This window comes from Notolepis coatsorum (assembly GCF_963971535.1).
Source record: "Notolepis coatsorum genome assembly, chromosome: 12".
NCBI classification, from domain to species: Eukaryota; Metazoa; Chordata; class Actinopteri; order Aulopiformes; family Paralepididae; genus Notolepis; species Notolepis coatsorum.
This window is the reverse complement of record NC_140176.1, coordinates 29,274,233-29,288,189: the sequence shown is the minus strand read 5'-3', so window position 1 is coordinate 29,288,189 and position 13,957 is coordinate 29,274,233. Positions and strand designations below refer to the sequence as shown.

Sequence of the window (13,957 nt, the reverse complement as noted above, 5' to 3'; positions counted from 1 at the left end):
TGTGTAACTAGGAGGGATATGAGGACAGTGTGTAACTAGGAGGGATATGAGGACAGTGTGTAACTGATCTCAGTTTGTCAGCGTCAGCGGCTCATCCTCCCCCCCCGGCCCCAGTCAACCACGGTGTCCCCCAGGGCTCTGTGCTGGGTCCCCTACTATTCACCATTTACATGCTCCCCCTCGGTCAGATTATACGTCACCACGGACTCGACTTCCACTGTTATGCTGATGATACTCAGCTCTACATCAGCACCTCACCATCCTCCCAGCTCCCCCCACAGTCTGTAGTCAACTGCCTCCACGCTATAAAAACCTGGATGGCAACCAAATTACTTAAACTCAACAGCAAAAAGACAGAGCTCATGGTTGTGGCCCCCAAGGCACTGCTCGGGAAGGTTGGAGATCTCCTCCTCCACGTTGACGGCTGTTCCATCTCCCCGTCTCTCGAAGTCCGTAACCTGGGCGTCACCCTTGACTCCACACTTTCATTTCACTCCCACATCAAATCTGTCACCAAGTCTGCCTTCTACCACCTCAGGAACATCTCCCGTCTCCGACCCTCACTCTCAGACTCTGTGGCGGAGACCCTGATCCACTCATTTGTCACCTCCCGGTTGGACTATTGTAATGGAGTCCTGTTCGGGGTACCCAGCAAAGCCCTGGACAGGCTCCAGTATGTCCAGAACTCAGCTGCCAGGGTTCTCACTCACACCAAGCCCTGGCAGCACATCACCCCCACCCTCATCCATCTCCACTGGCTTCCAGTCAGGTTCCGCATCACCTTCAAACTCCTGCTCCTCACCTACAAATCCCTCCATGCCCTCGCCCCCCGGTACCTGTCTGATCTCCTCCACCAGTACACTCCATCCCGGAACCTACGATCCTCTGATCTAGGTCTCCTCTCCATCCCTCGCACCAGGTTACGGACTTTTGGGGACAGAGCCTTCAGCGTGGCGTCCCCTACCCTCTGGAACTCTCTCCCCCCCGAAATCCGCAACGCCCCAACCCTGGACACCTTCAAATCCGCTCTAAAAACACACCTCTTCACCAAGGCTTTCCCCATCAGTTAGTTTTAGATTAAATTAGGTCCATTATCCCCTACTTTCCCTCATCCCCTCTTCCCCCTCCCCCCCTACTTTCCTTGCCCTATTTTTTGTCCTGATTGTAAAGCGACCTTGGGTTCTATGAAAGGCGCTATATAAATTTGATTTATTATTATTATTAACTAGGAGGGATATGAGGACAGCGTGTAACTAGGAGGGATATGAGGACAGCGTGTAACTAGGAGGGATATGAGGACAGTGTGTAACTTGGAGGGATACGAGGACAGCGTGTAACTAGGAGGGATATGAGGACAGTGTGTAGCTAGGAGGGATATGAGGACAGTGTGTAACTGGGAGGGATATGAGGACAGTGTGTAACTAGGAGGGATGTGTGAAAATAGTAATTTGACAAAGTATGTTGATGTTAAAACTCATGAAACATGGCTTCAACCTTTCTACAGCTTAATTTCTACTGATTCCACAACAAGTTTATAAATCACTTTTAACAACTTCTTCATTCCAGGCGACGTCCCAGTATGTGACATTGGTCGTTCCATGGAATCATCGCAGTTCTCAAGTGAAGTCCTCGCTACGCAGGTAAACATGACTACAGTCCTCACTACACAGGTAAACATGACTACAGTCTTCACTAAGCAGGTAAACATGACTACAGTCCTCACTAAGCAGGTAAACATGACTACAGTCTTCACTAAGCAGGTAAACATGACTACAGTCCTCACTAAGCAGGTAAACATGACTACAGTCCTCACTAAGCAGGTAAACATGACTACAGTCCTCACTACACAGGTAAACATGACTACAGTCTTCTCTAAGCAGGTAAACATGACTACAGTCCTCACTAAGCAGGTAAACATGACTACAGTCTTCACTAAGCAGGTAAACATGACTACAGTCCTCACTAAGCAGGTAAACATGACTACAGTCCTCACTAAGCAGGTAAACATGACTACAGTCCTCACTAAGCAGGTAAACATGACTACAGTCCTCACTAAGCAGGTAAACATGACTACAGTCCTCACTAAGCAGGTAAACATGACTACAGTCCTCACTACGCAGGTAAACATGACTACAGTCTTCACTAAGCAGGTAAACATGACTACAGTCTTCACTAAGCAGGTAAACATGACTACAGTCTTCACTAAGCAGGTAAACATGACTACAGTCTTCACTAAGCAGGTAAACATGACTACAGTCCTCTCTAAGCAGGTAAACATGACTACAGTCTTCTCTAAGCAGGTAAACATGACTACAGTCCTCACTAAGCAGGTAAACATGACTACAGTCCTCTCTAAGCAGGTAAACATGACTACAGTCCTCACTAAGCAGGTAAACATGACTACAGTCCTCACTAAGCAGGTAAACATGACTACAGTCCTCACTAAGCAGGTAAACATGACTACAGTCCTCACTAAGCAGGTAAACATGACTACAGTCTTCACTAAGCAGGTAAACATGACTACAGTCTTCACTAAGCAGGTAAACATGACTACAGTCTTCTCTAAGCAGGTACACATGACTACAGTCCTCACTAAGCAGGTAAACATGACTACAGTCCTCACTAAGCAGGTAAACATGACTACAGTCCTCACTAAGCAGGTAAACATGACTACAGTCCTCACTAAGCAGGTAAACATGACTACAGTCCTCACTAAGCAGGTAAACATGACTACAGTCCTCACTAAGCAGGTAAACATGACTACAGTCTTCACTAAGCAGGTAAACATGACTACAGTCTTCACTAAGCAGGTAAACATGACTACAGTCTTCACTAAGCAGGTAAACATGACTACAGTCCTCACTAAGCAGGTAAACATGACTACAGTCTTCACTAAGCAGGTAAACATGACTACAGTCCTCACTAAGCAGGTAAACATGACTACAGTCCTCACTAAGCAGGTAAACATGACTACAGTCCTCTCTAAGCAGGTAAACATGACTACAGTCCTCACCAAGCAGGTAAACATGACTACAGTCCTCACTAAGCAGGTAAACATGACTACAGTCTTCACTAAGCAGGTAAACATGACTACAGTCCTCACTAAGCAGGTAAACATGACTACAGTCCTCTCTAAGCAGGTACACATGACTACAGTCCTCACTACACAGGTAAACATGACTACAGTCCTCTCTAAGCAGGTAAACATGACTACAGTCCTCACTAAGCAGGTAAACATGACTACAGTCCTCACTAAGCAGGTAAACATGACTACAGTCCTCACTAAGCAGGTAAACATGACTACAGTCCTCACTAAGCAGGTAAACATGACTACAGTCTTCACTAAGCAGGTAAACATGACTACAGTCCTCACTAAGCAGGTAAACATGACTACAGTCTTCTCTAAGCAGGTAAACATGACTACAGTCTTCACTAAGCAGGTAAACATGACTACAGTCCTCACTAAGCAGGTAAACATGACTACAGTCCTCACTAAGCAGGTAAACATGACTAGTCTTCACTAAGCAGGTAAACATGACTACAGTCCTCACTACGCAGGTAAACATGACTATAGTCCTCACTAAGCAGGTAAACATGACTACAGTCCTCACTAAGCAGGTAAACATGACTACAGTCCTCACTAAGCAGGTAAACATGACTACAGTCCTCACAACGCAGGTAAACATGACTATAGTCCTCACTACGCAGGTAAACATGATTACAGTCCTCATTGTCATGTCATGGCCACTAGGTGGCAGCCACTGCATCTTCCCCTCTGTCAGGGTGTCAGTTCCTGGATGACAGACTACCTGCGCTGTCTCCTGCCTCATCCACCCTGCCCTGGTTAAGGGGCAGGTAACTATAAGATTTATTCTTCTTCCTGCTCCTTTTGTCCATGGAATGATATTTATGATTGTGTAATGAAGAAACTCTGATTGTATGATTCCATGTGGCAAATAAAAACTCTGAACTGAACTGAACTGGTCTCACTTCTACCAGCTCTGCTCCATGTCACCTGGGAGTCCAGCCTTAAAGGCCCATTTTTAGAATTCAGAAATTCTAGTCTTAGGACATTTACATTTAGTAATTTAGCTGAACGTTTTTATCCAAAGCCACTTACAAGTTGTGTTCAACAAGTCAGCAGGATGGGTACAACTCTGGCAGCTAAGGGTCAATAAGATTGTTCGTGTAACAGTGTTGAACTTCAGTGCTACAGTCTTGAGGGCATAGTAGTATAGACATATTAGCATAGTAGGTAGTAATATAGGTATAGTAGTATAGACATATTGGCATAGTAGGTACTGTAGTAGTATAGGCATAGTAGTATAGATATAATAGCATAGTAGGTAGTAATATAGGCATAGTAGTATAGAAATATTAGCATAATAGGTAGAAATATAGGCATAGTAGTATAGACATATTAGCATAGTAAGTACTGTAGTAGTATAGGCATAGTAGGTAGTAATATAGGCATTAGTGCATAATAATAGTAGTTTTTTTTCCAAACCCGTTGGTGAACATGAACTACTCTCTCTAAGAGTTCTAAAGCTCTGATGTCATCAGGTGTAAAGTCTAAATATGGGGGCAACAGTCAGTTAGAGCGGTCGTCTAGTAATCAGAAGGTTAGGGTTAGACAGTGTCTCGGGAGGTAGAGAGGTCGCCTGGTAATCAGAAGGTTAGGGTTAGACAGTCTCAGGAGGTAGAGCGGTCGTCTGGTAATCAGAAGGTTAGGGTTAGACTGTAGACAGTGTCAGGAGGTAGAGCGGTCATCTGGTAATCAGAAGGTTAGGGTTAGACTGTAGACAGTGTCAGGAGGTAGAGCGGTCATCTGGTAATCAGAAGGTTAGGGTTAGACTGTAGACAGTGTCAGGAGGTAGAGCGGTCATCTGGTAATCAGAAGGTTAGGGTTAGACTGTAGACAGTGTCAGGAGGTAGAGCGGTCATCTGGTAATCAGAAGGTTAGGGTTAAACAGTGGCTCAGGAGGTAGACGGTCTATGAATGAGTAAAGATGGTATAGATGATACTGAGAGCAGCCAGGAGAATGTTCTGAGTTTATGATGGTATAGATGACACTGAGCACCAGGGTAATGTTGTCATTATAAACACTTTCCGTGCCAGCAGGGGGTGCCAGAAATAGGCGCTTGAGTGCCAACGCTGTAGTCAATGGAGGGCGATCATATTTGCGAACGCATAAACTATATCTTAAATTATGGCTATGTGTCTAATACGCCCGTCGCTTATCAATGACTTGTTTGCAGTCAACATTGTCGAAACGGATTGTTTTTTAATCGGTTCATTTCCGTTTTATACCATTTTGAAAAGCGCTCGTTTCTTTTTAAACTTTCAGAAAAAAAATTACACGTTGTCATTTTTCGGCCTATTTATGAATCGTTTTCAAATAAACGCTAGATTATCGATAGTATATGTGTACTTATGCACGCTATAGAAGCGGCCGGAAAATTGGATTATCTTATTTCCTGATCAGCACACACACTCACAGCCACACACACACATATGGGACACGTTGATATATAGGTGAAAACAGCTCTGATTATCCCAAGACTGGTCAAATAGATTCCTTACCTCAGATCAGATGTTCTCCAAAAAGATTATTCCAATTCCTGATCGCCATTCCAAATAGCGATTGCGTTTATTGATCAAACGCTGGGTGGTCGAAACACATATTCCACGCTGTTCTGCGGCTCGGCAATGAGTGGGCTTGGCTCGGATTACATGCCTGACAAGTAAAATGTGGAATCCGGACAATTTTTTCCCCATCCATTTCATTCAGTCCAATCCAATGGGGTGCAATACCATCCGGAGAGACAATAGGGGGCGGTATTTTCCCTGTTCGAGCTCAGACAGATCCCCACTGGTAACATGAGGCTAGATTGATGAAAAATGAATGGAAATCGATAATAAAAAAATAGCGATTAAAAACGAGATTTCTCGTCGGTTGGCACTCAACGCATGGCATGAACTAACGAGATTTCTCGTCGTTGGCACTCAAAGTGTTAAGGTACATCTGTCAGAACTAACAACACGACTATAGAACAAAGCTTTTTCGACCTGCCAACATTTTAAACTATACATTCATTAATCAATATTTCTTTGGGGGGGGGGGGGGGAAGCTATACCCAGTGTTTCCCATACCATTGCCTTGAAGGGGCGGCCTGTAACATTAGCGAGCTAGCTAAATTATACATAAATCGGTTTTCATATAAATCAATCTTCAATACGACTTTAAAACGGTGACGCGGCACGGTCTACGGAGACGCAGAGAAAAGCTACCAAATCCATTCCGAGACAACGGAGTGCACTGCTCGCTCCGCAAGTCACTGACTTGCATCGCACGTAACAAGTCTCTCTTTCTCTCTCAAGTAGCCAAACGTTGCACTATAAAAACGATAGTTGATAATGATATTCTAAAATCATTAAGTCTGCTTAATGGGCGCTCGTGCGCACACACACACAGAAAGGGAGAATGGCATAAGTGGCATACGTTTTTTTTCTGATTTATTTTAAAAAAGAAAATTTTTATTATTTAACTATTTAATTATTTAGTTATTGCACTGCACTGGCAGTTTAACTGCATTGAACTGAACTGAATTGAAAAAAAGAAACCTCATAACTGAACTGGCACTGAACATTGAACTGCACTGGCACTGTTTGCAGATGTACTCTTATTAAAGTTAGTTAAAAACATAATTTTGTGCGGCTGGGTGGCGCAGCGGACATTGCGCTCGTCACCAACGCAAGAGACACCAGATTCAAATCCGGCTGTCGGCGTTGCCCCCGGCTTGGGCCGGCCGTCATACTGGCTCAATTGGCAGAGTCAGCGGGTGGAAGTCGATGGGTGGTAATCTGGACGTTGTGGACAGCGACTCCTACAGGTTGGTTGGGGACGCCTGCACAGCAGAGACAGGAAATAGCGGGGGTAGTGTGAGCCTCCCACACGTTACACCTCGCCAATGAGAGTCCGCGCTGGCAGGTGAAAAGATGTGACGGGCTGCCTCGTGTACCGGAGGGGACACGTGATGCAAGGCTTCTATCCTCCCTACGACCGGCCTGTGGGGGGCATATGCGAGCAACGTTCAAGACAGGAGAGGGGAGAATTGGAAACAGCGAAATTGGGATGGGAGAAAAATAAGGAGAAAAAGTGGATAAAAAAAAATACATAATTTTGTATTGTTTTTTTTGGTTAAATCCAAAGGAAAAAATATGAAATCCGAAAACAGGAACATTTTAAACCGAGAAATTCGAAAACAGGAAAATTCATATCCGAAAACAGGAATAGATTAAATGGATTTCATAGGGCCCTAGTTAAGGTGAGTTAATAAATTCACTCTGAAAATCTGCTCCACTCTGATAAACGGACTCTTCGGCTCTAAGCCAATTTACCTTAAAACAAGTTTAGTTTAGCTAACGCCATTCCCATTATGCATCGGATCTGTGGTTTCGCTGTGATCAACATGGCTAACAAGCAAATAAATTATTTCTATTTTAAGGAATGTTCTGTAGGATATGTCTGCAACATAAGAAGCCAGCTACTAGGGGTAGCCAGACACGTGTGTTCATTGAGTCTCTCTGCCAGTCCTACTGAAAGGACAAGTTAGACAGACACGCATGATCTGACAACCATAGAGCTGCCACGCAACGTTGATGGAGTTGATGAAAGGTATGTCATGTATGTTTTAATTTCAATCAGAAATATTTGGAAGTATGTGTACTAGCTATCGATACATGTTTCTATTACAATTTTTATAGTCAAATGTTAAATAAACCCCCTGCCAATACATTAACTAGCAGTAAAAAATTAATATAAATCCAATACCTTCTGACATGCTCATTCATGTTAAAATGAATGCATTATGTGTCTCATCTTCATCTGCTACTTGCAGGTGAACACAGACCTTCGTAACAGGCTGCAGGGGGAGCATCTTGCAGCCTGTATGAGGGTTTCCATCAATGGTCCCCCAGTTGGGGACTTCTGCTACCAGGAGGCCCTTGAAATATTGTTAATATTTATTTACCTAATTTATGTGAAATCGTTTCATTTCAGCTCGGTGTAGAGAAATGCACCGATACTAACAACCGCCTTACTGCGCACGTCGATATGACGACACTGTTGACACCACGTATCCGTGACACACGCGCCCCGCGATGACACTAGTAGTTTCGGGGGGGCTTACCACCCCCCCTGAAAAAAATCATATGGGAAACAATACTTTTATTCTGCACTTTTCTAAAAGCTCTGTGGTTGTTTTCTTGTTTTAATGATTACTCTATAGCTCCTTTTTAAGGAGTCAGAATCAGTACCGTTCTGCAGTGAAAACATGGTATCAGTGCATCACTACTATACACACACACACACACACACACGGAGACAGTGTTGTCAACAGCAGTCACTCTGGTGCTCTTCTGGCTCCGGTTGAGCGCTCGGTCATGAGCTTCTCTGTCTCTCAGCCATATGTCCTCAACGTTTGCCATCTGTCTAAAATATGCATGGGTTTCCCTCCAGGGACCAGTCATGGTGTTGGATATCCAGGCAACATGCAGGCTGTCCGAGAAAGTCCCTGTTAATAACATCTGATACCAAGAAATAGAAACAAGAGCAAAATTACTTGATGATCTTTCTAATGGAGATACGAGGCCACAGTGTGACTTTTAACACATGCTAGATCTTTCTAATGGAGATACGAGGCCACAGTGTGACTTTTAACACATGCTAGATCTTTCTAATGGAGATACGAGGCCACAGTGTGACTTTTAACTAGGGATTGGCATCTATTTTCAAATAGTCGTTAAATTATTAAAAATCTAAATAGTTTACACAAATATTGTTTTGTCTCAAATTATATATTTCCCCTTGGCACCTACACTGTGTAGTGTATTGAGAGGAGACTCTATTAATTGTTACACCTCTGAACGGCATGTTGGGTACAGCTCGCTAGCTAGCCAGGTAGCATAACAGTCTGTTAACAGCTGGGAGAACAGAAAAGAAAGATGAAGAAAGAGAGACTGGAGATGTTACATGATAGCTACGCAGCCGGCTAGCTCGCTTGTTGGATTATCTCACGTTTGCTATTAAGTAAAAATAAAAACATACGTTAACGTGCAGACTCACTCCATCATCACATGTTTCTCCTCCATCATCACATGTTTCTCCATCATCACATGTTTATCCTCCATCATCACATGTTTATCCTCCATCATCACATCTTTCCCCTCCATCATCACATGTTTCTTCTACATCATCACATGTTTCTTCTCCATCATCACATATTTCCCCTCCATCATCACACGTTTCTCCTACATCATCACATGTTTCTTCTCCATCATCACATGTTTCTCCATCACACGTTTCTCCTACATCATCACACGTTTCTCCTACATCATCACATGTTTCTTCTCCATCATCACATGTTTCTCCTCCATCACACGTTTCTCCTACATCATCACATGTTTCTCCTCCATCACATGTTTCTTCTCCATCATCACATGTTTCTCCTCCATCACATGTTTCTCCTACATCATCACATGTTTCTCCTCCATCACACGTTTCTCCTAGTCCTACATCATCACATGTTTCTTTTCCATCATCACATGTTTCTTCTCCATCATCACATGTTTCTCCTCCATCATCACATGTTTCTCCTCCATCACACGTGTCTCCTACATCATCACATGTTTCTTCTTCATCATCACATGTTTCTCCTCCATCACATGTTTCTTCTCCATCATCACATGTTTCTCCTCCATCACATGTTTCTTGTCCATCATCACATGTTTCTCCTCCATCACATGTTTCTTCTCCATCATCACATGTTTCTCCATCATCACATGTTTCTCCTCCATCACATGTTTCTCCTACATCGTCACATGTTTCTCCTCCATCACATGTTTCTCCTACATCATCACATGTTTCTCCTCCATCACACGTTTCTCCTAGTCCTACATCATCACATGTTTCTTTTCCATCATCACATGTTTCTTCTCCATCATCACATGTTTCTCCTCCATCATCACATGTTTCTCCTCCATCACACGTTTCTCCTACATCATCACATGTTTCTTCTTCATCATCACATGTTTCTCCTCCATCACATGTTTCTTCTCCATCATCACATGTTTCTCCTCCATCACATGTTTCTTGTCCATCATCACATGTTTCTCCTCCATCACATGTTTCTTCTCCATCATCACATGTTTCTCCATCATCACATGTTTCTCCTCCATCACATGTTTCTTCTCCATCATCACATGTTTCTCCTCCATCACATGTTTCTCCTACATCATCACATGTTTCTCCTTCATCACACGTTTCTCCTACATCATCACATGTTTCTCCTTCATCACATGTTTCTCCTCCATCACATGTTTCTCCTACATCATCACATGTTTCTCCTTCATCACACGTTTCTCCTACATCATCACATGTTTCTCCTTCATCACATGTTTCTTCTCCATCATCACATGTTTCTCCTCCATCACATGTTTCTCCTCAATCATCACATGTTTCCCCTCCTCCATCATCACAGGTTTCCCCTCCATCATCATGTTTCTCCTCCATCATCATGTTTCCCCTCCATCATCATCAGTGTTTACAGCCTTCTCGTTGATTGTTATCACCTTCCGTGAAGTCTCTGCGTTGTGTTTGTTTATTGTTTGTGAGGCAATCATTCGGTGGAATTCTGTCCTCCCACGCACAGGCTGTAACACTGTTTCACCCCCTTAACCTCTTAACCGGTGCCCCAAAAAGTGGCCATTTTAGTTTGAGGACTGCATACTTTTTTTGCAAACAAATACTATACTTTATACTTATAGCACATGCATAAGCCTGGTCTCTTTTGAAAGATAACATTCAGACGTTTCTGATACAATAAAGAAAGATCACTTTTAGTGCTAATGAAATTGAGTAACATAGGTCTGAACTTGAGTTGTAGAAACTTGTTACTCACGTTTTTCTGTAGTAGTTGCAATATCCAAATATAGTATTTCCAAAAAATCCTGGAAAACACCCTGGGTCCATAGCCTGAAGTGTTATGTAGTACATGTCATTTAATAAAAATCCGTTCAGAAATGAGTGATTAGGAGCGATTTTGGTAAACTGGGAGAAAAAAAAAGCTCTGCAGGTTTCAGTTTTCTCATTGACTCCAATGCATTCAGAGTTTTTTTTCTCTTCCTGTTTTCGCTCGTGACTTTTCACCTGATTCGCAGATCCCCACTTGGGGTATCATTGGAAAGCCACTCTCATTGGCTACAACCCTAAAAAAAATAAGTCTGCCGTGTACTTTGGCGCACGCCTCGCATATCGGCATGTAACTCGAGAACTGCTGAATGGATTGGGCAATCGACAGGCAACAAATAGGGCTTTAATTCTATATATTGTATTAGAAATATTCACACCCAAGCCGCTAGAGGTCGGCAAAGTGGCGCGTCGCGCCGTTGGGCAAATCGTCCTTAAGAGGTCCCGCCGGCGGGTCGGTGCCTGTTTAGAGATTAATGCATTCAGACAAATGTAACTGGAGTCATCGTCTCATCTCAGAAAGGAGGATGTTTATTTTGCATAAACCAAGGTTTTCGTACTGAATGAAACTAATTGAAAGTCTTTAGAGAGATAAGAAACTATATTAATAGATTCTATTTTCTCTCGATACCTGCTCGGTGGTTCTGCGGCCTGTCTGTTAGCATACTAGCTTTCTCTCTACCTCGTGGTCTTCCCTGCCCCCCAGCCTCCGAAGAGGCTGGCTCAGCTGCTTGATGTGGTCTGTCTCGCTATCCAAACTCGTCTGCCTCCCTACCGGAAGAACTAACTGCTTAAAGTCTCTCTCTCGCGATGTTTCTCTTGAATCTAATTCTGTCTAGCTTTTGCGTTGTTTTGGCTATCTCGTCACCCTAGCAACTGCTTCTGACCCATTGTTATGTACCAGGAGCCTGATCACTCCTGTGTCACTGTGCATGCAGGTTGAGGGCTGCCAATTAGCTAATTAGTGCTGATTGGTTACCTGCTGGGAGCTTTAAAACCAGCCCTGGTAACACACATGCAGGGTCTGTGCTTAGAGGAAGAGCTGTCACGTTCTTCCAGTCCTTGTCCTTTGGTTTACACTAATAGTTCCTTGATATAGTAGCATTTTGAGTTAGAGCACGGGGTTTTGGTGTTGGTTTGCACATAGGTTGCGTGCCTTTGAGCCAGGGTCGTAACACCCATATACATCATTACTAGCACTCTGTTCGGAATGCCGACCCTGAGCTCTGTGGCTGGCTCCTTATCTATGTTATGATTCCAATATATCTCACAGGCCCTGCTTCTACAGAGAAATATCTCAGTGTGTCATCGGTCTAATACTGATGTAGCCAATAGGCTAAACCCCACTTTGCCTTAATTAAAAGGTGTTTTACCTACGTACTTCTGTTATATAACCATAATGAAAACCAGTGAAATCCTTCAACATGTTTCCCCTCCTCCATCATCACATGTTCCTCCTCCCTCATCACATGTGGGGTGAATAAGTGGTGAGCAGAGAGCTTGACAGGAAGTTATTGTTTCTCATGTCAGATGACAGATGCTCCTCTCAGCCCCAGCAGACGTTTCACCCTGAGGCCCCCTGTCTTGTGGAGCCAGTGTACAAATTACTGCATTTATTTCCCTGTAATTCCACTCTATTCAATCAAATTGAGAGGAATAAAGTCAGTTTAGATCAACAGCCCACATTGTCGTATAGATAGACCACTGCACTTCCGTGTTACATTGAGCTCATGGGAGAGAGAGCGGGGGGGAGAAAATTAGTGAATGTGGATGACAGCCTTGACATTAAGTGGTTGTAGCTACGGCTGTGGGGGTGCTGGAGACATGATCCAATCCCAAGTCGATCTGCACTTTCTCGGCCGAGCTATAGTCACTTTTTCGCGCCTACTCCCCAAACTCTGCATGCATAGATTAATAAACCAAGATCTCTGGACAATCCGATGGGGACTCCGTGGGCAATCTGCGCAGGTGCTGAAAAAGTGACTATAGCTCGGCCGAGAAAGTTCCATCGACTTGGGATTGGTCTCTGTGTTCAGGAGACAATAGACATATAAAAGTATTCGATGTCTCCAGCACCCCCACAGCCGTAGCTACAACCACTTAAGTCAAGGCTCTCATCCACATTCATTCATTTTCTCTCCCCGCTCTCTTCATGCCTCCAAGTGGAGTTAACTATAAAATAAACGTGTCTTTGAGGGGGAGGGGACCTTTAAAACCCAGGTACCAAGGAAGACATGGTGATGTAATATCTTAGTGTTCCCAGTGGAACATCATCAATCAATCAATCAAATTTATTTATATAGCACATTTAGACATGACACTTGTCAACCAAAGTGCTTCACATAGCTAAGAACAAAGAAAAGTATAGAATAAACAGAAAAAAACAACCAATGGATAGACGAGGAATACAGAACAACACGTCAACAAGCAAGGCAAGAGTCAAAGTGAGTCGGGGAAGGCCAGGCGGTATAAGTGGGTTTTGAGTTTCGATTTAAAAGACTCGATGGAGGGGGCAGATTTAATGGACATGGGGATGCTGTTCCAGAGGTCAGGGGCTGCGACCGCAAAAGCACGCCCCCCCCCCCTAGACTTGAAATTAGACCTACGGGTGGTTAACACTTTGATTACCGGCCATAACATGGTCAAAACATGTTTGAATGCCGCCACCCCACTTCAATGATAGCGTTGTGAACGCATAATCTCTGTCTTAAATTATGGCTATGTGTCTAATCTGCCCGTTGTTTATCAATTACTTGTTTGCAGTCAACATTGTCGAGACGGATTTTTTTTTAATCGGTTCATTTCCGTTTTATAGCATTTTGAAAAGCCCTCGTTTTTCAGGAAAATATATAGATTCCGTGATCGCCCTTTACTGGAATATTCTGGCACACACAAAAACGTTGTCATTTTTCTGCCTATTTATGAAT

The 13,957-nt window shown here is 43.5% G+C and overlaps 1 protein-coding gene across 2 annotated transcripts in view; it reads left to right on the top strand.

Moving 5' to 3' along the window:
* LOC311238588 (uncharacterized protein) overlaps positions 1 to 13,957 on the top strand; it is a 62,436-nt gene that overhangs the window by 9,222 nt on the left and 39,257 nt on the right. For both annotated transcript variants that reach the window (XR_014620383.1, XM_084326697.1), the window contains exon 6: positions 1,567 to 1,640. Coding sequence is in view for 1 of the 2 variants with exons in the window: in XM_084326697.1 (XP_084182823.1) it covers positions 1,567 to 1,640 (74 nt within the window). In the remaining variant the exon portion in view is untranslated. The remainder of the gene's footprint in view (positions 1 to 1,566; positions 1,641 to 13,957) is intronic.